This window comes from Vanessa cardui, chromosome 28, assembly GCF_905220365.1.
Source record: "Vanessa cardui chromosome 28, ilVanCard2.1, whole genome shotgun sequence".
Classification (NCBI taxonomy): domain Eukaryota; kingdom Metazoa; phylum Arthropoda; class Insecta; order Lepidoptera; family Nymphalidae; genus Vanessa; species Vanessa cardui.
The window spans coordinates 5483833-5511003 of NC_061150.1; the positions used below are offsets into that span (position 1 = coordinate 5483833).

At 39.5% G+C, this 27171-nt stretch overlaps 1 protein-coding gene across 1 annotated transcript in view; it reads left to right on the top strand.

The window, feature by feature from the left end:
- The window catches only part of LOC124541396 (putative U5 small nuclear ribonucleoprotein 200 kDa helicase), a 42093-nt gene that overhangs the window by 8362 nt on the left and 6560 nt on the right, over positions 1-27171 (top strand). The window contains exons 10-34 of the mRNA XM_047119249.1: positions 9-198; positions 1963-2096; positions 2814-3011; positions 3857-4001; positions 5471-5607; positions 6481-6587; positions 7573-7690; positions 8385-8482; positions 9034-9196; positions 10748-10925; positions 11977-12138; positions 13489-13624; positions 14686-14917; positions 16430-16607; positions 17658-17764; positions 18131-18355; positions 19413-19594; positions 21052-21232; positions 21900-22109; positions 22858-22958; positions 23503-23633; positions 24458-24597; positions 24780-25370; positions 25721-25881; positions 26402-26553. Coding sequence (XP_046975205.1) covers positions 9-198; positions 1963-2096; positions 2814-3011; positions 3857-4001; positions 5471-5607; positions 6481-6587; positions 7573-7690; positions 8385-8482; positions 9034-9196; positions 10748-10925; positions 11977-12138; positions 13489-13624; positions 14686-14917; positions 16430-16607; positions 17658-17764; positions 18131-18355; positions 19413-19594; positions 21052-21232; positions 21900-22109; positions 22858-22958; positions 23503-23633; positions 24458-24597; positions 24780-25370; positions 25721-25881; positions 26402-26553 — 4357 coding nt within the window. The remainder of the gene's footprint in view (positions 1-8; positions 199-1962; positions 2097-2813; positions 3012-3856; positions 4002-5470; positions 5608-6480; positions 6588-7572; positions 7691-8384; positions 8483-9033; positions 9197-10747; positions 10926-11976; positions 12139-13488; positions 13625-14685; positions 14918-16429; positions 16608-17657; positions 17765-18130; positions 18356-19412; positions 19595-21051; positions 21233-21899; positions 22110-22857; positions 22959-23502; positions 23634-24457; positions 24598-24779; positions 25371-25720; positions 25882-26401; positions 26554-27171) is intronic.

Sequence of the window (27171 nt, forward strand, 5' to 3'; positions counted from 1 at the left end):
TTTTACAGACGGCCGAACAATCAGAACAGCCGCGAAAGCGCCACAAGACCGGCACAGAGCCCGCCAGCAGTGGTGGTACCGTCGGCGGCAACAGGAAGGTGCTGCAGCTCGAGGAACTGGTGTTCGCAGCCGGTTCACATCTGATGGCCAACAAGCGCTGTCAGCTGCCACCTGGTTCGTTCAGGAAGCAGAGGAAAGGTGAGTGAAGTTGGAGGTGTGAGAATTCAAATTATTTATTAATAGCGGAATATGCAATCATAAGTACGGTCAGCAAAAAAATAATACATTAATGTGGAGTCTGAAAACAAAAAATGCTGGACAATTAAATTTGATTAAACAAATCGCCGTGCATTATTCGACAGTAGTACAGTCGTGTAGGTCAACAATCGTGCTTACAAGATATCTTCGTGTGCGTGAGGCTGTTTACCAGTAGCGACAATAAAAAAAATAAAAATTTGATTATATTAGTTAAGTTTATTACGAGATTTAAATTAGTGTGGTGGATCTTTGTGAGTGAATACATGTGAATATACATGTATATATAACTCATATAGTTTTCAGTATGTTGGTCATCAGTCGGTGTTAAGAATCAGTTCATGCATAATATTATACATTTTGAATAAAGTAATCCTTAACTATCATAATGATACATTGATAATATAAAATTCAAAGATTTTAGTATTAACAACAACAGCCTGTAAATTTCCCACTGGTGGGCTAAGGCCTCCACTCCCTCTGTTCCAATGCGGGTTGGTGGAATACATAAGTGTCACAATTTCTATGAAATTAGACACATGCAGGTTTCCTCACGATGTTTTCCTTCACCGTTGAGCACGAGGTGAATTATAAACACAAATTAAGCATGTGTTCATGTTCATGTTAATCAAATTATTTTTATTATAGTAGCGGCACGCTATGATGGCCGTTTTGACGTTTGCCCGCTCATGAAGTTTCGTATTTTATAAATAATTACATCAAAGGAGCAAATTGTTGTTCTTTATTGTCAATAGTGACGTGCAGTTAGTCATAAAATTTATCGCATGTGATTTCTAAACTACAAATATAAGGGTACCGCGAAGATAACTTTTTTTTTTTTGTAAACGTGTACGTCATACTCTCACACTCGACCTCGTAGTTGGTGTTATTTAGTATTCAGATCAGGCAACAGAACGTACCTACATTATTACATGGGAAAGACGAAGGAGGTTTTCCGGTCATTAGAGTAACCTTTACCATCACGACTCAACTATGTTAGATCAGGATCAAGTGTATTTAGAAATCAGATAGAAAAACGATATAATGATCAAAGTTAAATTAAATTACTTGCAAAAAAACAAAGATTTGAATATATTATATCGATAATAAATTTACATTTCACATCACTTTTTTAATGTGTAAAAACGGCCATCGTATCTTGCCGCTAGTATAGTTGTCATTAATAGATGGCATTAGTAGGATTTTAAATCGCGCTATAGTTGTCTTCGTTTTGTTACGATATGTAAGGCATTGTTCGAAATAAAATTGAGTTTCCTGGATCGATAGATCTTTCATTCGTCATCAAACAGCACGTGAACAATTAGTTGTGCTTGCCTGGGTTTGAACCCGCAATCATCGGTTAAGATGGATGCGTTCTAACTACTAGCCATCTTTCGGTTATATTATTGGCCATTTCGGTCATTTTTATACGTATTTTTACAACCAGAAGTAGGAAGTAGGTTAACCTCTAACCCAATTATCTTTAATTTAAAATAACAATCAATCTACCGCAATAGAAAAACATTTAGTCTACAACACAAATAACCATCAATAATCACATTGCACCGTAATAATTATAATTGCAATTCTCAATGCGTCAACCACAAATCTCCCGCCTTTTTTTTTTTTTTAATAGGGATGTTGTATGACTTGACGCTGATGTTGCTTGTTTATTCCAACAATATATATATGTTTTTTTTATTTAAGGTTACGAAGAGGTTCACGTGCCGGCTCTGAAGCCGAAACCTTTCGAAGAGAACGAGACGCTCGTGCCGATAGAGAAGTTACCGAAATACGTTCAGCCAGCGTTTGAAGGCTTCAAGACGTTGAACAGGATACAGGTTATCTATCTATCTATCTATCTATCTATCTATTTTATCTGTAGGACTGTTAATGGCTGACTAATCACTCCCAAGAGTAGCCATAAAGCTATGAGTCGCCTGTCAATATTTCACGATTGAGATTCAAAGGGTTATATTAACCAAAAAGAGTATTAAGAAAAATTATTATAATTACTGAAGGATCTTCAATATATTTTTAATGGTTCGTACCATTACCAGTACCAAGATTTCGATGTGAAATGAAAGTAAAAAACATATAAAGTAAGACTTCTATATTATACTTATACTCAATTAATATACTTGGATTGTGATTCTGTATCACTACATAGTATAATAAAAAAATCTTTAAAACTACGCAACGAATTTTGCGAGTACCTTGCCGTTTCTTAAAAGCTGCTTTACGAAACGATGGTAGTATTTAATTATCGACGATTCAAAAACGCTTCATAGTGAAGTTTACTTGGATGAAATAGATTTGATTTGATTTGATTTGATTTGCTATCGTTGCTTTCCAAAACGGTGGTAGTATTTAATTATCGACGATTCAAAAACGCTTCATTGTGAAGATTACTTGTATGAAATAGATTTGATTTGATTTGCTGTCGTTGCTTTCCAAAACGGTGTTAGTATTTAATTACTGACGATTCAAAAACGCTTCATTGTGAAGTTTACTTGAATGAAATAGATTTGATTTGATTTGATTTGATTTGTGTGCAGAGTCGCATCTCGTCGGCGGCGCTGGAGTCTGACGAGAATCTGCTGGTGTGCGCGCCGACGGGCGCCGGCAAGACCAACGTGGCGCTGCTGTGCGTGATGCGCGAGGTGGGCAAGCACGTGAACGACGACGGCTCCGTCAGCGCGGACGACTTCAAGGTCATCTACGTCGCGCCCATGCGCTCGCTCGTGCAGGAGATGGTAACCTACACACTGTCTAATTGACATAGTCGAATAACCGCTTTTCACTTAATTCTTATGTACATATGATTATACGGTACGTATACCGAAACAACATTTTTTTTTTAAATATTTGTCTGTCTGTTTGTTTATTTCGGTTTATCTGTGGAATGGCTGGATATGTATTTTTATTTTTTAAATATTGGGCACCATCATACATTACTCTGATCCCAATGTAAGTAAGTAATCAGAAGTAACGACGGTACCACAAACACACAGACCCAAGACAACATAGTAAAGTAAAAAAGTAAAACTCATACAATGTGGCGGGCACAGCTAGTCTCTGGAACGGTTGGACCGATTTTTAGTGTACTTTCACAGGCAGCTAGCTGATGTAATAAGTTAGCCTACAACAAGATATTTCTCGTTAAATTCTAAAAAAAATGTCGCGTTCACAGCTAGTTCTGAATAAAATGACATTAAGATTAAAATTAACTTAGTTTTTAGTCGTTAGTTCTTGGCGGTAGGGCTCTGTGCAAGCCCGTCTGGGTAGGTACCACCCACTCACCAGTTATTCTACCGCCAAATAACAGTACTCAGTATTGTTGTGTTCTTGTTTGAAGGGTGAGCCAGTGTAACTACAGGCACATAGGACATAACATCTTAGTACCCAAGGTTGGTGGCGCATTGACATTGTAAGGAATAGTTAATATTTCTTACAGCGTCATTGTCTATGGGTGATGGTGACCACATACCATCAGGTGGCCCATATGCTCGTCCGCCAACCTATTCCATAAAAACAAAATCGTTATTTGCATTTATCCGTTATTTGAGTACGTTCAATACACGAACGAGTGGTTTCCCAGGTGGGCAACTTCAGCAAGCGCCTCGCAGCCTACAACATGAAGGTGTCCGAGCTGACCGGCGACCACCAGCTGACGCGCGAGCAGATCGACGCCACGCAGCTCATTGTGTGCACGCCGGAGAAGTGGGACATCGTCACGAGGAAGGGTTAGTCTTAACGACACTTGTGGCGCTGGAAAGCGCTTTAAATCCATGAAATATTTCATAAAGTAAAGTAACACTTATAGGACAGCGCTATCAGCTTACAATGAAATATTTCATAAATTAAAGTAACACTTATAGGACAGCGCTATCAGCTTACAATGAAATATTTCATAAAGTAACAGTAATTTTCCCACTGCTGAGATAAGGCCTCCTCTTCTATTAAGGAGAGGGCTTGGGACATATTCCAAAAAGCTGTTCCAATGCGGGTTGGTGGAATGCACATGTGGCAGAATATCGATGAAATTAGACACACGCAGGTTTCCTTTAAAATGTTTTTCTGATGACCGAGTACGAGATGAATTATAACATAAATTAATAAGCACATATTTATAGTGCTTACCTGGGTGTGAACCCGCAATCATCGGTTAAGATGCACGCGTTCTAACCCCTGGGCCATCTCAGCTCTATAATATTTCATAAGTAAAGTTGTATGTGTTACCATAACATTACAAACATCGTTAGAATTTACTTCGATAGATTGTAAACTACCGAATAATAATGGTGATATATGATTGGTCGCTCTTTACAGTAAGACCGACCAATGAAGAACTTAAAGGAAGAGCTTTCGACAGTTGATGATTTGACGCGAAACAGATTGTAATCTAATTAATCCAATATAAGATGCGACATTTTGTATTTACGTCGTTTTAAAATTGGTTGAAAGTTCTCCATATATTATATTTGAAATTAGAAATGAAAGAAATGGCCATGAAATTATGACCAAAAACATTATTATTTATCATTACATAGTATAAAACAAAGTCGCAAATATTACATGGACAATATAGTAAAGAAACGCTGATAATTTCAGAAGTTTCTAATGTGATGTCGTAAATAAACAACAATGCGGTGAAGGAAAACATCGTGAGGGTTTCCTCATGTGACAAATTTCATAGAAATTCTGCCACATGTGTATTCCGCCAACCCGCATTGGAACAGCGTGGTGGAACATGTTCCAAGCCCTCTCCTTAAAAGGGAGAGGCCTTTAGCTCAGCAGTGGGAAATTTACAGGCTGTTACTTTACTTTTTTACTTTAAATAAACAAGTTCTGTATATACTTAGTTGTTTGTTGTTTGTTTGTTGTATTTACGTCGTTTTAAAATTGGTCGAACATTCGCCATATATTATATTTGAAATTAGAAATGATCACGAAATTATGTTCATAAACATGTTATTATATTTTATCATTACGTAGTATAAAACAAAGTAGCATATAACAAAAATATATTATTAAATTCTGTAGTATATTTAGTATCAGCGTTGCACCCTTGCGAAGCTGTGGTTAGCTTTAGACATAGAGCTGTGTATCTGTGCGACCTGTGTGTGTGTGTGTGTGTGTGTGTGACCTGTGTGTGTGTGTGTCGGTTAGCTTTAGCCATAAGACTATGTATCTGTGTGTGTGTGTGCGGCAGGCGGCGAGCGCTCGTTCACGAGCCTGGTGCGGCTGGTCATCATCGACGAGGTGCACCTGCTGCACGACGAGCGCGGGCCCGTGCTGGAGGCGCTCGTGGCGCGCACGCTGCGCACCGTCGAGCACACGCAGGAGGAGGTGCGCACGCGCATCGCGCTAACAGCTTACCTCACTCTAGGCTTTGACATGTCGAAAAGCACCGACCGATTACAAGAAACCTAATGCGCACGCGCATCGCGCTAACAGCTTACCTACCTCTAGACTTTGACATGTCGAAATGCACTAAGCGAATACAAGAAATAAAAGAGCAATTAAGTTTCTTGTCGTTTAAATAAAACTAGTTATACCGGATTTGAATCTCGTGGTCGACGGTGGTGGTTCGTGGTCACGGGTAGACTGAGGACTACCCGTGACCACGAACGCTGTAAAGTGCCAAAAATAATTAATATACGCGATTCAAATCCGTTATAACTAGTTTTATTTAAATGTGTAATAATCGCGAAAATTTAAGACAACACTAAGTTTCTTGTCGGTTCTTCTCGGTAAAATTTGTATTCTACGGAGAAGAATGGGCTCTATTGGCCTGACCAGTCTATGTTTTATATATAACGAGGAGTTAGGCATATACTCGTTATCAGACATGATGGATATTCAAAATATAAATTTAGTCGTTCACGTTTGTGATATTTTTCCTTCGATATTCTTTAAAATATCCCATTTTTTTGCACGTTTTCTACGCCATACTGAAGTCGCCTGTATGTATGATAAAAAAAGGAAATAAATTCTAATAAAACTTTTTGAAATTTCGACATACATATAACCACTTGATTCACCGGGTAATTCTATAATTCGTGTAAAAAATGACAGCTCCACAGAGGCGACTGCTACAAACATTCATATTTATTTATTTATCTTTACATATAAACACTAATATCATAAGTATTATAACATATAATTTTTTTATTATGTAAGTAATAAAGAATATCTCAATTTAATTTCCAACGTACGCAGGTTCGACTCGTGGGTCTGTCTGCCACGTTGCCGAACTACACGGACGTCGCAGCCTTCCTGAGGGTCAAGCCGGAGAAGGGCCTGTTCTACTTTGATAACTCATTCAGGTATGTTGAAACACACATACATACATACACTCTATTCCACATATAATAGGAGCCAAATAAACATCATTGACATTGACAGCAAATCGATCGATCGTTCTTAAGTAAGACCAAAAAAAAACAACAACAACAACAACGGCCTGTAAATTTCCCACTGCTGGTCTGTGTGTCTCTTCTCTCTGCTCCAAGGTTGGTGGAATTCACAATTTACATGTGGCAGAGATCAGTTATAAGCACAAATAAAGCAAACGAATATTCAGTAGACAATCATTAATATGCACGCGTTCTAAGAACGCAACCATCTCGGCTCCAAAAAAAATACGCAAAGTAAAATACTTTCAAACGGCACCGGAAACCGCGCGATTGCCGACGTTCACTAGACAACAACAACAGCCTGTAAATTCCCACTGCTGGGGTAAAGGCCTCCTCTCGTTTTGAGGAGAACGTTTGGAACATATTCCACCACGCTGTTCCAATGTGGGTTGGTGGAATACACATGTGGCAGAATTTCTATGAAATTTGTCACATGCAGGTTTCCTCACGATGTTTTCCTTCACCGCTGAGCACGAGATGAATTGTAAAGACAAATTAAGCACATGAATCAGCGGTGCTTGCCTGGGTTTGAACCCGCAATCATCGGTTAAGATGCACGCGTTTTAACCACTGGGCCATCTCGACTCTTCAACGTTCCCTAGAATGATTAGCTTTTAGAATCTTTAAGATCACAAATAAACATTCCAAAAAAATTGTTACTTTTGAAAGATAAACAATAAAATAAATCAACAAAAAATAAACCTAAAAATTTAACGTGTATAAATTTTTTCCTTTAGTATATATCCTTTAGTATGTATCCTTACGTAATAAATATTAAACACGGTGGAGGAGTCGGCCTATTCTTATTTTTTCTTTTAAAATGGGGGGGGGGGGGAGTGAGTAACCAGTTGTAAATAGTCATGATTGTGTAATTTGTACTTTACCTACATTGCAGACCGGTCGCCCTGGAACAGCAGTACATCGGCGTAACAGAGAAGAAGGCACTGAAAAGGTTCCAAGTGATGAACGATATTGTCTACGAGAAGGCAATGGAACACGCTGGAAGGAATCAGGTACAATTTATTATTAGTTATTATAAAATAGAGGGGATGAGAGGGCTTTGATAAGTGTGAAGAAATATTTAAATTATTGAACTGTATTTTTTTTATGGGCCACCTGATGGTATGTGGTCACCACCGCCCATAGACAATGACGCTGTAAGAAATATTAACTATTCCTTACATCGTCAATGCGCCACCAACCTTGGGAACTAAGATGTTATGTCCCTTGTGCCTGTAGTTACACTGGCTCACTCAGCCTTCAAACCGGAACACAACAATACTGAGTACTGTCGTTTGGCGGTAGAATGTCTGATGAATGGGTGGTACCTACCCAGACGGGCTTACAGAACGCCCTACCCACCAAGGTTGTAGGATTATTAGATTTTGTTTCTTTCAAATTTTGTCTGTCTGCTTCTCCGTTTATTTAACGGCTGGACCTATTTTGAAGGGACTTTCACAGGAGTAATTATGGGTACAACAAGATTGTTTTTGTTGTATCCGATAACGAAGTCGTGGGCACAGCATGATTTCAATAAAAATGTGACTAAGATTTAAATAACTTTTTTTAGTGGCTTATTATTAATTACCTAATTTTGTTTTCGCTATAGAAGGTCAATGAACTATGAATAATCTACATAATAAAATAAATTACATTCCAAATATTAAATTACCCCTTTAATAGTACATTGCACCCCCTCTTTTCCAGATTCTCGTATTCGTGCACTCCCGCAAGGAGACCGGGAAGACGGCGCGCGCGATTCGAGACATGTGCCTGGAAAAGGACACTCTCGGGCAGTTCCTCAGGTGAGGAAGTCCTATTCTATAATGTGTCCAATGCTCGTACTAAATATACTAAAGAATTTGTTTATTCATGACATCACATTAGAAACATCTAAAATTATCACTGTTTCTTCACATACAACTATACTGTTCATGTATTATATACAAAAATCGTTTTTAGTGTGAAGTTATTTTCTTGGAGTTCAAATTTGTTTCGTACCAAAATTCGATCAGCGGTTCTCTCGTGAAATAGCGACAGACATTGAAATAAAACTAGTTTTAACGGATTTAAATCGCGTATATTAATTATTTTTATCGGGTAGTCTACCCGTGACCACGAACGCCGTAAAGTGCTCGAAACGTCGGGATGTTAAAAATAATTAATATACGCGATTCAAATCCGTTAAAACTAGTTTTATTTCAATGTCTAGTAATCGCGAAAATCTAAGACAACAGCGACAGACAGACTGACAGACAACTGAAATTAAATACTTTCTAATGTTTGTTTGGGCAAATGTAACGCTTCCATATTGAATGATGAGAACTTTGACATTAATATGACATTTGTTTAACAGGGAAGGTTCGGCCAGCGTGGAAGTCCTGAGGACCGAAGCGGAGCAGGTCAAGAATCCGGAGCTCCGGGAGCTGCTGCCGTACGGTTTCGCGATCCATCACGCCGGCATGAGCCGCGTGGACCGGACTCTCGTCGAGGACCTGTTCGCTGACAGGCACATACAGGTACATACATGCTACCCATCAACCAACAACAGCCTGTAAATACCCATTGCTGGCCTAAAGACCTCTCCCTTTGAGCAGAAGGTTTGGAACACATTCCACCACGCTGTTCCAATGCGGGTTGGTGGAATACACATGTGGCAGAATTTCTATGAAATTTGTCACACCTATTCGCTGACAGACACATACAGGTACATACATGCTACCCATCAACCAACAACAGCCTGTATATTCCCATTGCTGGCCTAAAGACCTCCTCTCCCTTTGAGGAGAAGGTTTGGAACATATTCCACCACGCTGTTCCAATGCGGGTTGGTGGAATACACATGTGGCAGAATTTCTATGAAATTTGTCACATGCAGGTTTCCTCACGATGTTTTCCTTCACCGCTGAGCACGAGATGAATTATAAACGCAAATTAAGCACATGAAACAGAGGTGCTTGTCTGAGTTTGAACTCGCAAGCATCGGTTAAGATGCACGCGTTCTAACCACTGGGCCATCTCGACTCTACCTATCAAAACTATCAAAATAATATCTAAATAAATTGGACCATATCACATACATTACTCTGATCCCAATGTAAGTAGTTGAAGCACTTGTGTTGTGGAACATCAGAAGTTACCACGCTACCACAAACACCCAGACCCAAGACAACGTAGAAAACTAATGAACCTTTTTCTACATCGACTCGGCTGGGAATCGAACCCTTGAAACCTCGAAACTCGTGGACTTGCACTCAAGTCAACTCTTGCAGATCATACATAGTCCATAGACATTCCAGTGCCAGTGCCAGTGCTCTATGAATGGATGTCTGTCCAAACTATGCATTAAATCTAAATACATTTGTTATTCACACATCTCTAATACTATCTTCCTAACTATCGAAATGTATCGAATCTCTAATACTATCTATCGACCTCCACGGTCGAGTGGTGTGTCCACCTGTTTTCATGGGTACGCCACTTTGAGGTCCCGGGTTCGATTCCTGGCTGAGTCGATGTAGATTACCATTAGTTTTCTACGTTGTCTTGGGTCTGGGTGTTTGTGGTACCGTCGTTACTTCTGATTTCCCTAACACAAGTGCTTCAGCTACTTACATTGGGATCAGAGTAATGTATGTGATGTTGTCTCATAGGGGTGTTAGGGAGCTCCGTAACCGTAACCGAAACTATCGGATATCCGATATAAAAAATCATCCGTAACCGTAACCGAATCCGAAATTAAAGTTTCGGATAGATAATACTCAATATAATTATTTATATTTATTTTTATTTTAAATAGCTGTATTAATTTCTCACGGACTGATTGTAATTCCTGCCAAAAACGAAATAAAACTACTTTATTACCTATTTGTATTTTGTATTTTACTTTTAAAATTCCTTAAAAATATAATATCCGTAACCGAAAGTAACGGATAATCCGAAATAATTTATTATCCGTATCCGTAACCGTATCCGGTATAATAATCATTCCTATATCCGTATCCAATCCGTAACCGAAATTTCATATCCATAACATCCCTGTTGTCTCATATTTATTTATTTATCTTCAGGTGCTGGTATCAACGGCGACACTGGCGTGGGGTGTGAACCTGCCAGCGCACACCGTGATCGTGAAGGGCACGCAGGTGTACAGCCCCGAGAAGGGCCGCTGGAGCGAGCTGGGCGCGCTCGACGTGCTGCAGATGCTGGGCCGAGCTGGCCGGCCGCAGTACGACACCAAGGGCGAGGGTGAGCGTGCATTGTGACCCTGTGACCTCAGGGTTTCACCTGATGGGTTGTATAATAAAATTCCGCAGATATTTTTAACTTTGCCGTTTAGTAAATTCAAATCGTTTGTAAAAAATACATATTATTCGATACAAGATTTTATAGATGATTAAAAACGTGGAGTTAATACCTGTTGATTTCCAAGCAGGGTATATTCATTTAAATAATTGTATTTAATTTACATGACTTTGTATTTTTTAAATTTTAAAAAAGAGTAACTACTGAGTTTCTTGCCGGTTCTTCTCGGTAGAATCCACTTTCCGAACGGTTGGTAGCTTCACTTAATTGTAAAATGACGATTCAAAAGTGCTCGTAAAAGCCTACTTGAATAAAGTTTATTTTGATTTGATTTGATTTTATGTGTACGTGGTGTGAGGATTGGGTAGTATTATCGTATATTATCTCGAAGGGTTGAATGAAAAAGTTATATCTGTTTAGATAGAGTGTCAGAATACAAAAGAATTAAATGAAACGAGCTAACTTTATTGTCAATGTGTGCGTGCGACATCTACACGTACACACGTATAGTACGACACAACTTAGATGTCGCATCGGCAAAATTCGTAAAACCAACACATCCGATTAAGTACTCTACTTCAAATCATCAATATGCGAATATGATCTTTACACAAACGTAATAACTTGTAATATCGTATGACCTAATATATTCGTCAATTTGACGCGTCGATGTATGCACTTGCTTTCTCTGACGCGTGAATCTATAGCGACGAATAGCGTCGAATGGCGCGATAGGGAGCTATTTCTATTGGTTGTGTAAATCGGCAGTAATCGGTTTTATTATAATTCCATTGCATTTTCCGATGCTACATCTAATGTGTCGTACTATACACGTATTTAGAATAGTAATACTAATATCATATTAGGAGTGAAACATATCTATTGTTTATGGTATATAACATACCACGCACCATTTATAATTTGGTTTGGTCCCATATAAGGTTGGAAAAGTAGATAATAAATATTTTTTTAATCTGTCCTCACTATATCCCAGGTATCCTGATCACGAACCACTCTGAGCTGCAGTACTACCTGTCGCTGCTGAATCAGCAGCTGCCCATCGAGTCGCAGCTGGTCGGCAAGCTGCCGGACGCGCTCAACGCCGAGATCGTGCTCGGCTCCGTGCAGAGCGTCCGCGACGCCGTCACCTGGCTCGGTGAGCGACGCACTAATAGCTAAGCGCCGTGTATATCGCCCATACGTCATATGCTCTACCAACAAAGAGCAGTACTTATAGTCTGTTCGCGTTAAGAATGCACTGAGTTGTCATTCTTTACCGGCCTGACTCCGCCCCCTTTGACCAATCAAATCTTTTCAAATTACAAAGTCAAGTTCACATTTAATTAATTATTAACTGATATTTTCATTTTTATAATATAAATTTTGTTTATTTATATATTTATATTTAATTTATTCAAGCTGTACACGTAATAATAAATGTAACCTATAGCTACTAGATGACGTTATGTCAAAATATGTAAATTTCTACATCGCGATTCGCAAACGATTGTATATAGTGTTAAGAATTTTGTTGATTATTCACCCCGATTCGATTTTTTATTTTAATGTGTATTTTTTAAATTAATTATACTTAGTCTTTAAAACAAATATAATTAGTTTGAATTTTAACACAAATATGCATACAACTTCACCCTGCTGTTAAAAAAGATTTGATTGGTCAGGGGGCGGAGTAAAGCCGGTAAACAATGACAACTCACTGCATTCTTAACGCGAACAGACTATAGTGTTGTGATTCAGTTTGAATGTGTGGGTGGTGCAGTATGATGAACGTGAAATCTTGGTTCCCAAGCTTGTTTGTTAAGACTTTTAATATACTTTAGACCACAACAAAAATATAGAAATCTTAGGACTAAACACAATGATGTTCTAGTAAACATATGTTATTAACGCGCAAAAAGTAAAGACTAGAAAACGTCCTAATTGGGACGTTTGCCTTTAGTCGTTTTACGTTACGTTACGTTTTGCGTAATTAAAACATCTAGTTATCCCTTTTACTAATTGTTTTTATCAAGCTATCCTTTTTACTTGTAACGAAATGTAAAATAAACGGTCCCGTCGCGGCACACTTTTTTCTTTTGTTTAATATGGCTATAACATATCTGTTTATTAGAATATCATTGACTAAACACAAAAAAAAAACGGTTATATGTGAACGCGTGCGTCTTAATCGATGATTGCGGATTTGAACCCAGGCAAGCACCACACAAGAATATTAATTTGCGTAAATTGTGTTTATAATTCATCTCGTGAAGAAAAACATCGCGAGGAAACCTGCATGTGTCTAATTTCGTAGACATTCTGCCATATGTGCCATATCTTTTCACTAAATGTTTCAACCTCTATTTGTACCCATAACACATGATTTTCCTAGAATGGGGTCATTAATCTACTATCTTGTTAAATGTTTTTCTAAGTACTCTGTATGTGTCATTTACTTCTGTATTACTGTTATTGGCAAATAAATATTATTATTATTGTTTTCCAGGCTACACATATCTCTACATAAGGATGCTGCGACAGCCGGCTCTCTACGGGATATCACCGGAGAAGTTACAAGAGGACTCGTTGTTGGAACTCCACCGAGCTGACTTGATCCACACTGCGGCCTGCTTACTCGATAAGTTAGTATATTTAATACTAGCCTCCCCGGCTTTGCATGGGTGCAATACTAAATATACCTACTACAGATTTTTTCTTGTTTCTTTAATATTAAATCCATGTATTATATATTTTATATAAAACATTCATCTCGACCAACTCAAACCCTATCTATAAAAAAAAAACCGCATCAAAATCCGTTGCGTAATTTCAAAGATCTAAGCATACAGGGTCAGACGGCGGTTAGCGACTTTGTTTTGTACTGTGTAATGATCGTTAATCTATGTATATCTCTGCATATTTAGTGATGCTTGCCGTTTGAACCCGTAATCAGTTGAGATGTACGCGTTATAACCACTGAACCAATTTCAATGTTTCGAACATATTAATTATGTTTATAAATTTTTTTTATATTTCGTAATACGAAGAATCTGCTTTGATAAAAATAGTAAATCAAATCAAATTTTATTTAAGTAAACTTCACAAATAAGCGTTTTTGAATCGTAATTAATTAAATACTACCACCGTTTCGGAAAGCAGCGTCTAGCGAGGAGAAACAAGCAAGGCAAGGAACTCGCATAGTTGTAAAATTTGTATTGAAATATTTCATAATAGGCTATTTGACTAGTTTTTAAAATCCATTTTATATTATTTAGTAGAAGTTAAGGAACCCAGTAAAGCTGATTTTTTTTATTTCTAGTACATACTTGTTGAAAAATATCATATTAAAAATTGCCATATTATGTATTGATGGTCGAGATGGCCCAGTGGTAAGAACGCGCGCATCTTAACCGATGATTGCGGGTTCAAACCGAGGCACCGCTGATTCATGTGCTTAATTTGTCTTTATAATTTATCTCGTGCTCAGCGGTGAAGGAAAACATCGTGAGGAAACCTGCATGTGACAAATTTCATAGAAATTCTGCCACATGTGTATTCCAGCAACCCGCATTGGAACATCGTGGTGGAATATGTTCCAAACCTTCTCCTCAAAGGGAGAGGAGGCCTTTAGCCCAGCAGTGGGAATTTACAGGCTGTTGTTGTTGTTGTTGTATTGATGGTTTGTTTATGTATTAATTTTCAGAGCGGGTCTCGTGAAATACGAGCGGAAATCCGGTCATTTCCAGGCCACCGAGCTGGGTCGTATCGCGTCTCACTTCTATTGCACGTACGAGACGATGCAGAGCTACAATCAGCTGCTAAAACCGACGCTGGCCGAGATCGAACTTTTCAGGGTTTTCTCGCTGTCCGCTGAGTTCAAGCACATCGCTGTACGGGATGAGGAGAAGCTGGAACTACACAAGCTAATGGAGAGGGTATGTTTTTGTTTTTTATGGTAAAAGTTTAAAATACTTCTCTAATTTTTCAAATAAATAAATATGAGACAACATCACATACATTACTCTGATCCCAATGTAAGTAGCTGAAGCACTTGTGTTATGGAAATCAGAAGTAACGTTACCACAAACACCCAGACCCAAGACAACATAGAAAAACTAATGGTTATCTACATCGACTCGGCCGGGAATCGAACCCGGGACCTCAGAGTGGCGTACCCATGAAAACCGGTGTACACACCACTCGACCATGGAGGTCGTCAATAAATAATGACTAGTATTTTAGATGTTATACGGAAATTTAGATGTTATATGTTAATAGATCAACACACATACACACAATATTCATAGCACGTGTATAGCATGATTTGTGTTTATAATTCACCTCGTGATCGGCGGTGAAGGAAAACACCGTGAGGAAAACATGCATGTGTCTAATTTCATAGATATGCTGGCACATGTGTATTCAAACAACCTACATTGAAACAGCGTGGGATATGTTCCAAACCTGTGTGTGCTGTGGGAAATTTACAGGTTTTTTTTTGTGGTATAGATTGGCGGACGAGCATATGGGCCACATGATGGTAAGTGGTCACCATCACCCATAGACAGTGACGCTGTAAGAGATATTAACTATTTCTTACATCGTCAATGCGCCACCAACCTTGGGAACTAAGTTGTTATGTCCCTTGTGCCTGTAGTAACACTGACTCAGCCTTCAAACCGGAACACAACAATACTGAGTACTGTTGTTTGGCGTTAGAATAACAGGTGAGTGGGTGGTACCTATCCAGACGGGCTTGCACAGAGCCCTACCACCAAGTAATGACTAAGGGTATGACTTAAAACAGTGAATTTTAATCAGAAATAGTATATTAAAAATTGACGATTTCCCATGTTTGAGTCGCGTGTACGGTTTTCATGGGTACATCACTCTGAGGTCCCGAGTTCGATTCCCGGTCGAGTCGACGTTGAATATGTTTAGTTTTCTATGTTGTCTCGGGTCTGAGTGTTTGTACCGTCGTTACGTGACGTTCTGATTTTCCATAACTAGTGCTTTAGCGACTTACATTGGGATCAGAGTAGTGATGTTGTCCAATATTTATTTATTTATTAATGCTTAACTTTTAATGGTCTGTTTAAACTCGATCTCAAATTTCTTTATTCAATATAGAAGCATTAGACTTACTTAATGAGATTAAATTTAAACACTAACACCGAAAGCAGCCTCCAGTGAGAAGAAATAACAAGAAACTCGCATAGTTGCTCTTTACAAATAAACAGATTTACGATGCTGTTCTTTACAATAATTACTGTCCTGTGATGGAAATCGAGCCTTAATCCCGGAGTTATATTATAAGAAGTATTCTTTTAGTGAATATATATATATATATAAGAAGTATATAATATATATTATACGAAGTATTCTTTTAGTGAAATAATAATATGTTAATAAATACTTGGTTGTAAATACTTGATTATTATCATCAGGTCCCAATCCCGATCAAAGAGAGCATCGAGGAGCCGTCGGCTAAGATCAACGTGCTGCTGCAAGCTTACATATCGCAGCTGAAGCTGGAAGGGTTCGCGCTGATGGCAGACATGGTGTACGTGACCCAGTCTGCCGCCAGGCTCCTGAGGGCGCTCTACGAGATTGTGCTGCATAGAGGTACACGAGGCATATTTATGCTATTGGTTGGACGAGTGTATGGGCCACTTGATGGTCATACCGTCCATAGACAATGGCGCTGTAAGAAATATTAACCAATCCTTTCATCGCCAATGCGCCACCAATCTTGGGAACTGAGATGTTATGTCCCATGTGCCTGTAGTTACACTGGCTCACTCGCCATTCAAACCGGAACACAACAATACACTCAGTATTGTTATATTACTGTTGTTTGGCGGTAGAATATCTGATGTGTGAGTGGTACCTACCCAGACGGGCTTGCACAAAGCTCTACCACTAAGTGACTTAGAGCGATATCTTTATTTAAGTTACTTTTGGATTGTTTTACTTTTACATGTTAGTAGATGTGTGGTATTATAATTGATCTTAAGTTGCTACTACAAGTATTTAGAATTGAAAACCAACTCTTCATTTTAAGACCAGACAATAAATCGACGTGTCAAACTGACGGATATATTAGGTCATACGATATTACAAGTTATTACGTTTGTGTAAGGATCATATTCGCATGAGAAATAAATATTGATGATTTGGGATAGCGTGCTTAATTCGCATGTGAACGGCTTAACGAATTTTGCTGATGCTACATCTAAGTTGCGTCGTACTATACGCGCTGAGCGTCTTTTGTTGAGACAGATGTGTCCCTACTTTATAGTCTTATATTGCATGAGAATGTAATTTATTTAATTTTGGAGATGGCCCAGTGGTTAGAACGCATACATCTTAACCGATGATTGCAGGTTCAAACCCAGGCAAGCACCACTATTTATATGTGCTTAATTTGTGTTTACAATTCATCTCGTGCTCGGCGGTGAAGGAAAACATCGTGAGGAAACCTGCATGTGTATAATTTCATCGAAATTCTGCCACATGTGCATTCCGCCAACCCGCATTGGAACAGCGTGGTGGAATATGTTCCAAACCCTCTCCTTAATGGAAGAGGAGGCCTTATCTCAGCAGTGGGAAATGTATAGGCTGTTACTTTTACTTTACTACTTTAATGTGATTTATGTACGTGTTCTATTCAAGGTTGGGCCCAGCTGGTGGACAAAACGTTAGCCCTGTGTAAGATGGTGGACCGCCGGATGTGGCAGTCTATGTCGCCGCTGCGACAGTTTAGAAAGATGCCGGAAGAGGTGAGTTTTATAATTGTTATTTAATATCTACAGGCTATGATCGAGTGTCACAAGTATAACAAGCTTAAAGCAAAGTTTTGGTACTGAAATGTAGACACGAAAATTTTATCACTAATTTAACTTGCCGAGCTGATTTGAGCCAAGATGGGCCAGTGGTTAGAAGGCGTGTATCTTAACGGATTATAGCGGCTTCAAATCCAGGCGCACCGCTGATTTTCATGTGCTTATTTTGTATTGATAACTCAATGATCCTTTTTCTTCAAATGAAGAGGAGAACTTACTGAGTGTTGAAGATTTGCAGGCTGTTACTCTATGTATAATAATTTGTATAGAATAACTAACTATAATGTGCATTTATACCCACAGGTCATAAAGAAACTCGAAAAGAAAAATTTCCCCTGGGAAAAGTTATACGAACTCGGTCCAAATGAAATCGGCGAGCTTGTGAGGGCACCGAAGCTCGGCAAGATGATACACAAGTATGTGCACCAGTTCCCGAAACTAGAGCTGAGCACGCACATCCAGCCGGTGACGCGATCGACGCTTAGAGTCGAGCTCACCATCACACCGGACTTCCAGTGGGACGAGAAGGTATATACTGAATAATCTACTGTACCAATAAAGATACTTTAGCAAAAGAAGCAGTCGAGATGGCCCAGGGGTTTAATTTGTCTTTATAATTCATCTCGTGCTCAGCGGTGAAGGAAAACATCGTGAGGAAACATGCATGTGACAAATTTCATAGAAATTCTGCCACATGTGTATTCCACCAACCCGCATTGGAACAGCGTGGTGGAATATGTTCCAAACCTTCTTCTCAAAGGGAGAAGAGGACTTTAGCCCAGCAGTGGGAATTTACAGGCTGTTTGTTGTTGTTGTTTGTTGTAAAAGAAGCAGCGCGTTTCGGAGATTGTTTTAGTATATATTAGTATTGTATAAGTAGGTACCCTAAAAAGTAATACCTGCATTCAATTTTAAATTCGCATGATAAGCGTTGATATTGCTCTCTTCTATTTTGTTTAAAACTAGTTGTTCGAGATCGGTAGTCGCGATATTTGGAAAAAAATAAATAGTGGTCATTGCCAATTTATTCAAATTGGATCATAAACGCACTTTTGAGTAGTCATGTTATAATATTGTAATAAATGTAAAGCGAATGTAAAGTTCTTGAGGTCCTAGGATCAAACCTGGGGCTGAATCCTATAAAAATATATTGGAATCTTTTTTTTATGGTATATGGTATAGACGGTGGACGAGCATATGGGCCACTTGATGTTAAGTGGTCACCATCACCCATAGACGCTGTAAGAAATATTAAACTATACATAGTCAATGTGCCACCAACCTTGGGAACTAAGATGTTATGTCCCTTGTGCCTGTAGTTACACTGACTCAGCCTTCAAACCGGAACACAACAATACCGAGTACTGTTGTTTGGCGGTAGAATAACTGATGAGTGGGTGGTACCTACCCAGACTGGCTTGCACAAAGTCCTACCAAAAAGTAAAAAGCTTTTTTATCAGTTCAGTGCAGGCAGGTCTTCCTTGAGTTTGGCCGAAGTTAGGACGACTTCTTAAAAACGGTCTCCTCTCGGGATTCCAATCGTTGGGAAAATACTTACTCTTAATTCTTATATCTCTTTAAACAGATACACGGGCAGTCGGAAGCGTTCTGGATCCTGGTTGAGGATGTGGATTCGGAGGTGATCTTGCACCACGAATATTTCCTGCTGAAGCAGAAGTACTGTCGTGACGAGCACCACGTCAAACTTTTCGTTCCGGTGTTCGAGCCTTTGCCCCCTCAGTACTTCCTAAGAGTTGTCTCTGATAGGTAACCATAATCTAATTTCTTTGTTCTTTATTGTACACCACAGACACAATATACAAAATGTTATATATATAACGGAGCAGCATGTCAGAGCCCGTTTTTTAAAAAAACATGACGTCAGGATAGCTGACGTCACAAGTGTCAGGGTTTCGATCTTTATCCATGCTCGGAGGTTTGAAATTAAACTCAGGGAATATTCTTCTCTGATTTATTCCAATATGAGGCGGTCCGATCGCTCCGACCGCTCGACCAAGCCTGTCGATAACGACAGGCGCTTGGTCTTTTATAACAAAAATAGGTGGGTAGACTTATTCACTCAACATAACAGCTGTTTACAAACACTAAAATACTTCAGACTTATTTAAAATTTCAAATTTCACTAAAAATTATTAATTTAACAATGAAACAGTTTTAAATTATTAATATAATCATTTCTGGACACGTGTTTTTTCTTAAATTCGTGGTTTCGCGCCGACATGTATAATATTATGTTGTACAATAGGCGGCCTTATGGCTTATAAGCCATCTCTTCCAGACAACCCAAATGATAATATAATCATATATATTAAAAAGAAAACAGCGACTTATAGTCTATTCCAATGGGAAGAGGAAAAAAGGTAAATAAACAACTTTGACCTTGAATTGATATGTCATTTGCGTTCGACTAGTGAGGTGAAAATAATTGAATGAATGGGTAATTAATGCTAAAGAACGATATATTTTTTATGATTTTAAAAGTAATTTTCCGTTTAAACAAAGCCAGGTCGTAATAAAAAACTTCAGAGAATTCCGAATATGCATCCGTGCACATGATACGAAAGATGAGAGACGAATGTCTTTTTTAGCATTGTATTATTTTCAAAACTATAAAATTGCTATGCACAAAACTGGTCTACATTTCGAGCTAAGTGATTATTTTAAAGTAAAATAATTCTTTTAACATTCTTGGTAAATATATTATTTTTATGTAAAAACCTTACTGTATAAAAATAACTTTTTTATCTATCGTTAGGTAACTTTTTACGTTTATAATAAATAATTCATACTATATATTACAACCAATTAAATAAATATATATTAAACAAATATCTATAATGAATTTTAAAACTAAAATCATATATTTTTTTTAAACATTCATTCAGTCTACATTCGTTTAGCGAACATCCTTAGTTGACGCCTTTATTTTAAATGTTCGTCATCGAAAAATGGCGTCTTGAATGTCGACAAAACTGTTTTCGTTACTTTGGAAGTGAAATTAAAGTGGATTTATGTAGTTTAGTGAAATACTGTTGTATTACAAATGAAGATATATTAATCAAGAACTTTTTGTAGTTAATCATATAGCAGAATTATCAACAAAATACTTGTGATATTGAAAAATACGGTATGTTTTGAATGTTTCCTTTTGTCATTGGAATGGACTATAAATAATACTATTCCTAATATTTTATGATATCCAGGTGGATAGCAGCTGAGACTCAGCTTCCAGTGTCCTTCCGCCACCTGATTTTGCCTGAGAAGAACCTGCCACCGACAGAACTGCTAGACCTGCAACCGTTGCCGATATCAGCGCTGAGGAACGCTAAATACGAAGAGCTGTACGCTGATACATTCCCGCAGTTCAATCCTGTTCAGACACAGGTAATAAAAATCAAAATTTATTTATTCAAGTAAGCTTTAACAAGCACTTTTAATTCATTTAACAAATATATTAAGGGAAGCTACCACCATTTCGGAAAGTTCTACCGCGGAGAACCTTAAGGCAAGAAACTTAGTAGTTACTCTTTTACAACATTTAAAAATACAGTAATGTTAGTTAATTACGATTATATGTAATATATCCTGCCTGGAAGTCAACAGGTATTAAGTCCGCGCTGTATATATATATCTTGTACGTTGAGTGTGCGTTTGACACGCAGCGCGCACGCTAGTATACGTGTATTACACGCTTGTTTGATTTCGTCTAATCCGTATAACTGAGTCGAGATGGCCCAGTGGTTAGAACACGAGCATCTTAACCGATGATTGCGGGTTCAAACTCAGACAAGCACCGCTGATTCATGTGCTTAATTTGTCTTTATAATTCATCTCGTGCTCAGCGGTGAAGGAAAACATCGTGAGGAAACCTGCATGTGACAAATTTCATAGAAATTCTGCCACATGTGTATTCCACCAATCCGCATTGGAACAGCGTGGTGGAATATGTTCCAAATCTTCTCCTCAAAGGGAGAGGAGGAATTTAGCCCAGCAGTGGGAATTTACAGGCTGTTGTTGTTGTTGTTGTTGTTCTAATGAGCTGTCTTCGCAGGTGTTCAACGCGGTGTACAACTCAGACGACAACGTGTTCGTGGGCGCTCCGTCGGGCTCCGGCAAGTCGGTGATTGCTGAGCTGGCGCTGCTGCGACTGCTGACCACCAACGCTGCGGGTCGCGCCGTGTACCTGCTACCCAAGGATGCGCTGGCAGACATCGTGTTCGCTGACTGGTACCACAAGTTTGGCACCAGATTCAACCTTAAGGTGAGCTCCACTGGCTTCCACGCACATCCTGTCGGTGTGATGAGGCATTTGTATTTGTATATGAATGATATTGATGAGGATATAAATATAAATATGAGACAACATCACATACATTATATCCCAATGTAAGTAGTTAGCACTTGTGTTATGGAAGATCAGAAGTAACGATGGCACCACAAACACCCAGACCGAAGACAACGTAGAAAACTAATGGTAATCTACATCGACTCGGCCGGGAATCGAACCCAGGACCTCAGAGTGGCGTACCCATGAAAACCGGTGTACACACCACTCGAGCATGGAGGTCGTCTCGTCTCGAGGCAGGGCAGAAATTGCCATGAACATTAGTTATTTGTACGAAGGTTCCTTTATGCGACTCATAGTACGGTAGTACTTTTATAAACCGTGACTTAAAAAACACGTTTTATGAGCTTTGCCTCTCTTTCTCTCCCTGTAACTGTGGTAAGTGATCACCGCCCATAGACAATCCCCCTGTATGAAATATTATTTATAACACCAATGTGCCAACAAACCTGAGAACTGATATGTTATGTCTGCTGAGACAACGCCTCACTCACCCTTTAAACGGAATTGCAATAATCACCAACTTTAGGAATATCACAGTTAACGCAATAAAAATGAGTACCGATTTTTGGTGAGTGACACCTAGTAAAGTGTACATAAAACTATATAATAGTAATAATATAATGTAAGCAATTTATAATAAAAGTAACATACAATATTCCAGGTGGTGCAACTAACTGGTGAGACGGCCACAGACCACAAGCTTCTCAACAAGGGACAGATCATCATAACGACAGCTGACAAATGGGATGTTCTCTCCAGGCGGTGAGTCATCTCCATGTTCTATGACCAGTTTTTAAAGACTAACGACTGTTATTTTCTTAATTGGTATAGTACGACACAACTTAGATGTCGCATCGGCAAAATTCGTAAAACCGATCACATCCGAATTAAGTACGCTCTCCCAAATTATCAATATTTATTTCTCACGCGAATAAGATCTTTACACAAACGTAATAACTTGTAATATCATATGACCTAATATATTCGTCAATTTGACGCGTCGATTTACATGCACTTGCTTTCTCTGACGCGTGAATCTATAGCGACGAATAGCGTCGAATGGCGCGATAGGGGGTTATTTCTATTGGTTATGTAAATCGGCAGTAATCGGTTTTATTTTCATTCCATTGCATTTTCCGATGCTACATCTAATTTGTGTCTTACTATACAAAGACAAAAGACAAAACACAAGGCAGAACCGCAAACAGCCGTCAATAGATGGCGCCAGTTGTATACCATAGATTATATACTTAATTTTTTTTATAAGAATAAGTCGCGGTTATAAGTATGAGTTAATTCGTTCCAGGTGGAAGGTCCGCAAGAGTGTGCAAAGTGTGTCGCTGCTTATCGTGGATGCGCTGCAGCTGCTGGGCGGGGAGGAGGGGCCCGTACTGGAGGTGGCCTGCTCCCGCATGAGATACATCGCCTCGCAGACCGGTTTGTGACCCTACTTAGCTATTTAAATAAAACTAGTTATTACGGATTTTAATCGCGTATATTAATTATTTTGGACATCCCGACGTTTCGAGCACTTTACAGCGTTCGTGGTCACGGGTAGACTGTCACAGGTAGACAGTCTACCCGTGATAAGTCCAAAATAATAAATATACGCGATTAAAATCCGTAATAACTAGTTTTATTTAAATGTGTAATAATCGCGAAAATTTAAGACAACACTACTTAGTTATCTTTTGGGGGGTTGGGCACTTATATTAAATAATAGGCTATTTGACAATGCGAAAAATAAATTGTGAATTATTGTAATCAGTGTATATTATGAGTTTAAAAATGGTTGTTAACTAACAAAACTTGAAAATAATACCTAATTTATTCAAAAGTCAATAAATAAAAATGCATTTTTTCAAACGTTTGTCACGTGACACAAAACGCTCCTGATTGGTCGGGCTTATGATGAAGTCACTTTTTTGTAAACCTTGCTTTTCTTCTATGTGTACCACAGATTAAAATACAGCACAGTGACGTCACCGACCCCATTGCAGCGCCATATCGTCCAAGTAGTGTTTTGCGCGCTATTTAAATATGGAATTTTTAAAATGATATTTTTCGGCAAATATGTACTAGAAATAAAAAAAATCAACTTTTACTGGGTTCCTTAACCTCTACTAAATAATATAAAATGGATTTTAAAAACCAGTCAAATAGACTATTCACATTTTATAGATAAAATAAGCGGCTTATATTTTTGTACTATGATATTCGGTGTTAAACTTACCAGTAACTATCGCCGTTCTCGTCGTCAGGTCGTCCGATCCGTATCGTGGCGCTGTCGCTGCCGCTGGCCGACGCCCGCGACGTGTGGCAGTGGCTCGGCTGCAATGCCAACTGCGCTTTCAACTTCCACCCGAGCGTGCGACCACTGCCCCTCGAGTTGCACGTGCAGGTAACTGACGCCGGCTACCTTGTATCACAGCACACTGCTGCCAACGTAACCTTCGAATCGGAATCGTGACGTCACAGCACACCGCTGCCATCTCAAGGCTCGAATCGGAATCGTGACGTCACAGCACACTGCTGCCATCTTTACTTTCGAATTGGAATTGTGACGTCACGTGTCCCCCGCAGGGCTTCAACATCTCGCACGCGGCGTCGCGGCTGGCCGCCATGACGAAGCCGATCTACAACGCCGTGGTGCGTCACGCCGGCACCAAGCCTTGCGTGGTGTTCGTGCCGTCGCGTCGGCACGCGCGTCTCCTGGCCGCCGACCTGCTGGCGCTGGCCGCCGCGCACGGGAGCCCGGGGCGCTTCCTGCGCGCTCGGCCCGACCTGCTGCAGCCGTTCCTGCGCAAGCTCCAGGACAAGATGCTGCGCGAGACGCTGGCGGCGGGCGTGGCCTACCTGCACGAGGGCGTCTGCCCGGCCGACCGTCGCGCGGCCCAGCAGCTGCTGGAGTCTGGCGCGGCCCAGCTGTGCGTGGTCGCGGCCGAGCTGGCGTTCGCCTTCGCCGCGCACTGCCACACGGTCATCGTGGCCGACACGCACGTGTACGACGGCAAGCTGCACAGCTACGAGCAGTACCCCGTGACGACGGTGCTGCAGATGCTGGGACGCGCCTGCCGCCCGCTGGACGACGAGCATTCGGTGGCCGTGCTCATGTGCGCCGCGCACCACAAGACCTTCTTCACCAAGCTACTCAACGACTGCCTGCCTCTAGAGGTGACCGTCTCTCAAAATCGAAATCAAAATCAAAATAAACTTTATTCAAGTAGGCTTTTACAAGCACTTTTGAATCGTCATTTTACAATTAAGTGAAGCTACCACCGGTTCCGAAAGTAGATTCTACCGAGAAGAACCGGCAAGAAACTCAGTAGTTACTCTTTTGTTAACATTTAAAAAATACAACGTTTTGTTAGTTAAATACAATTATTTCAAGTAATGTATCCTGCTTGGAAGTCAACAGGTATTAACTCCACGCTTCTTTATCATCTCGGTGCTCTGTCTCAGTGGGGGGGGGGGGGGGGGGGTGGAGTAGTCAATCACTAACCTGGACTGAACCTCGTCCCCAGAGCCACCTTGACCATCGGCTGCATGACCACATGAACGCGGAAATTGTCACGAAGACGATCGAGAACAAGCAGGACGCCGTCGACTACCTCACATGGACCTTCCTCTACCGCCGACTCACGCAAAACCCCAACTACTACAATCTACAGGGTGTTACGCATAGGTAAACGGTTATGGATTCAGTTTTACAATCCATTAGGCTAATTTATTAGGGCTTTGTGTAAGCCCTCTAGGCAGAGCACTCAGGCACAAGGAACGTAACATCTTCGCAAGTTTTGCAGCGCTTTAATCTTCTAAGAGCTGGTTACTGATGACAAATTACCGTCAGATGGCCAGCCTGTTCTCAATAATCTATCAAGTGTCACCAACAACAACAGCCTGTAAATTCCCACTGCTGGGCTAAAGGCCTCCTCTCCCTTTGAGGAGAAGGTTTGGAACATATTCCACCACGCTGTTCCAATGCGCGTTGGTGGAATACACATGTAGCAGAATTTCTATGAAATTTGTCACATGCAGGTTTCTTCACGATGTTTTCCTTCACCGCTGAGCACGAGATGAATTATAAAGACAAATTAAGCACATGAATCAGCGGTGCTTGCCTGGGTTTGAACCCGCAATGATCGGTTAAGATGCACGCGTGTTATTGTATATATATATCATGTTAATGTATATTATCTATGCAGGCACCTGTCAGATCACCTATCAGAGCTCGTGGAGACGACGCTGTCAGACCTGGAGCAGTCAAAGTGCATCGCCATCGAAGACGAGATGGATGTGCAACCTCTCAACCTCGGGATGATAGCGTCGTACTACTACATCAACTACACGACCATAGGTAACGCATCGTCCATATGCAGTGTTATAACGCGACTATAACTATAACTATGCAACGGATTTTAATGCGGTTCTCACCAATAAATGGATTTTAATCTGGTTCCAGAGGTGTATTATAGTAGACAAAAGCCGATTTCAAGTTTCCTAGCGAGAATATTCAATATCTCTATTTATTTATTTATTTATTTATTTATTTAAGGACCACTAGTAGCTTCTACATGTTTTAATGACAAATGTAAAACAACTATGCGAAAACAGCCAACATGTGAAGCTTTTTAAAGTAGCCACAACAATTACAATATCTGTTTCAAAAATAAATTAACACACAATTACAACAACATGAGTAGAAAGATTAAGAAAAAAAATAATGTCAAAATTGATAAAAATTAAAGAGCATAAAAAATTAACAAACACTTAATAAAATTAAAATTAAAAAAAAAACACAAATAATTTGAATTGATATAGGCACAAACTAAAATTAAATAATTCATTAAATTCATGCGAAGTTTACGTTACAAAAATCACTAAAAATATAATAATTAATACAAAATAAAATTAAGATAACATTATTTATTTATTTATTATTTGCATCTCTCAACAATTCTAGCGCCCGTTTACG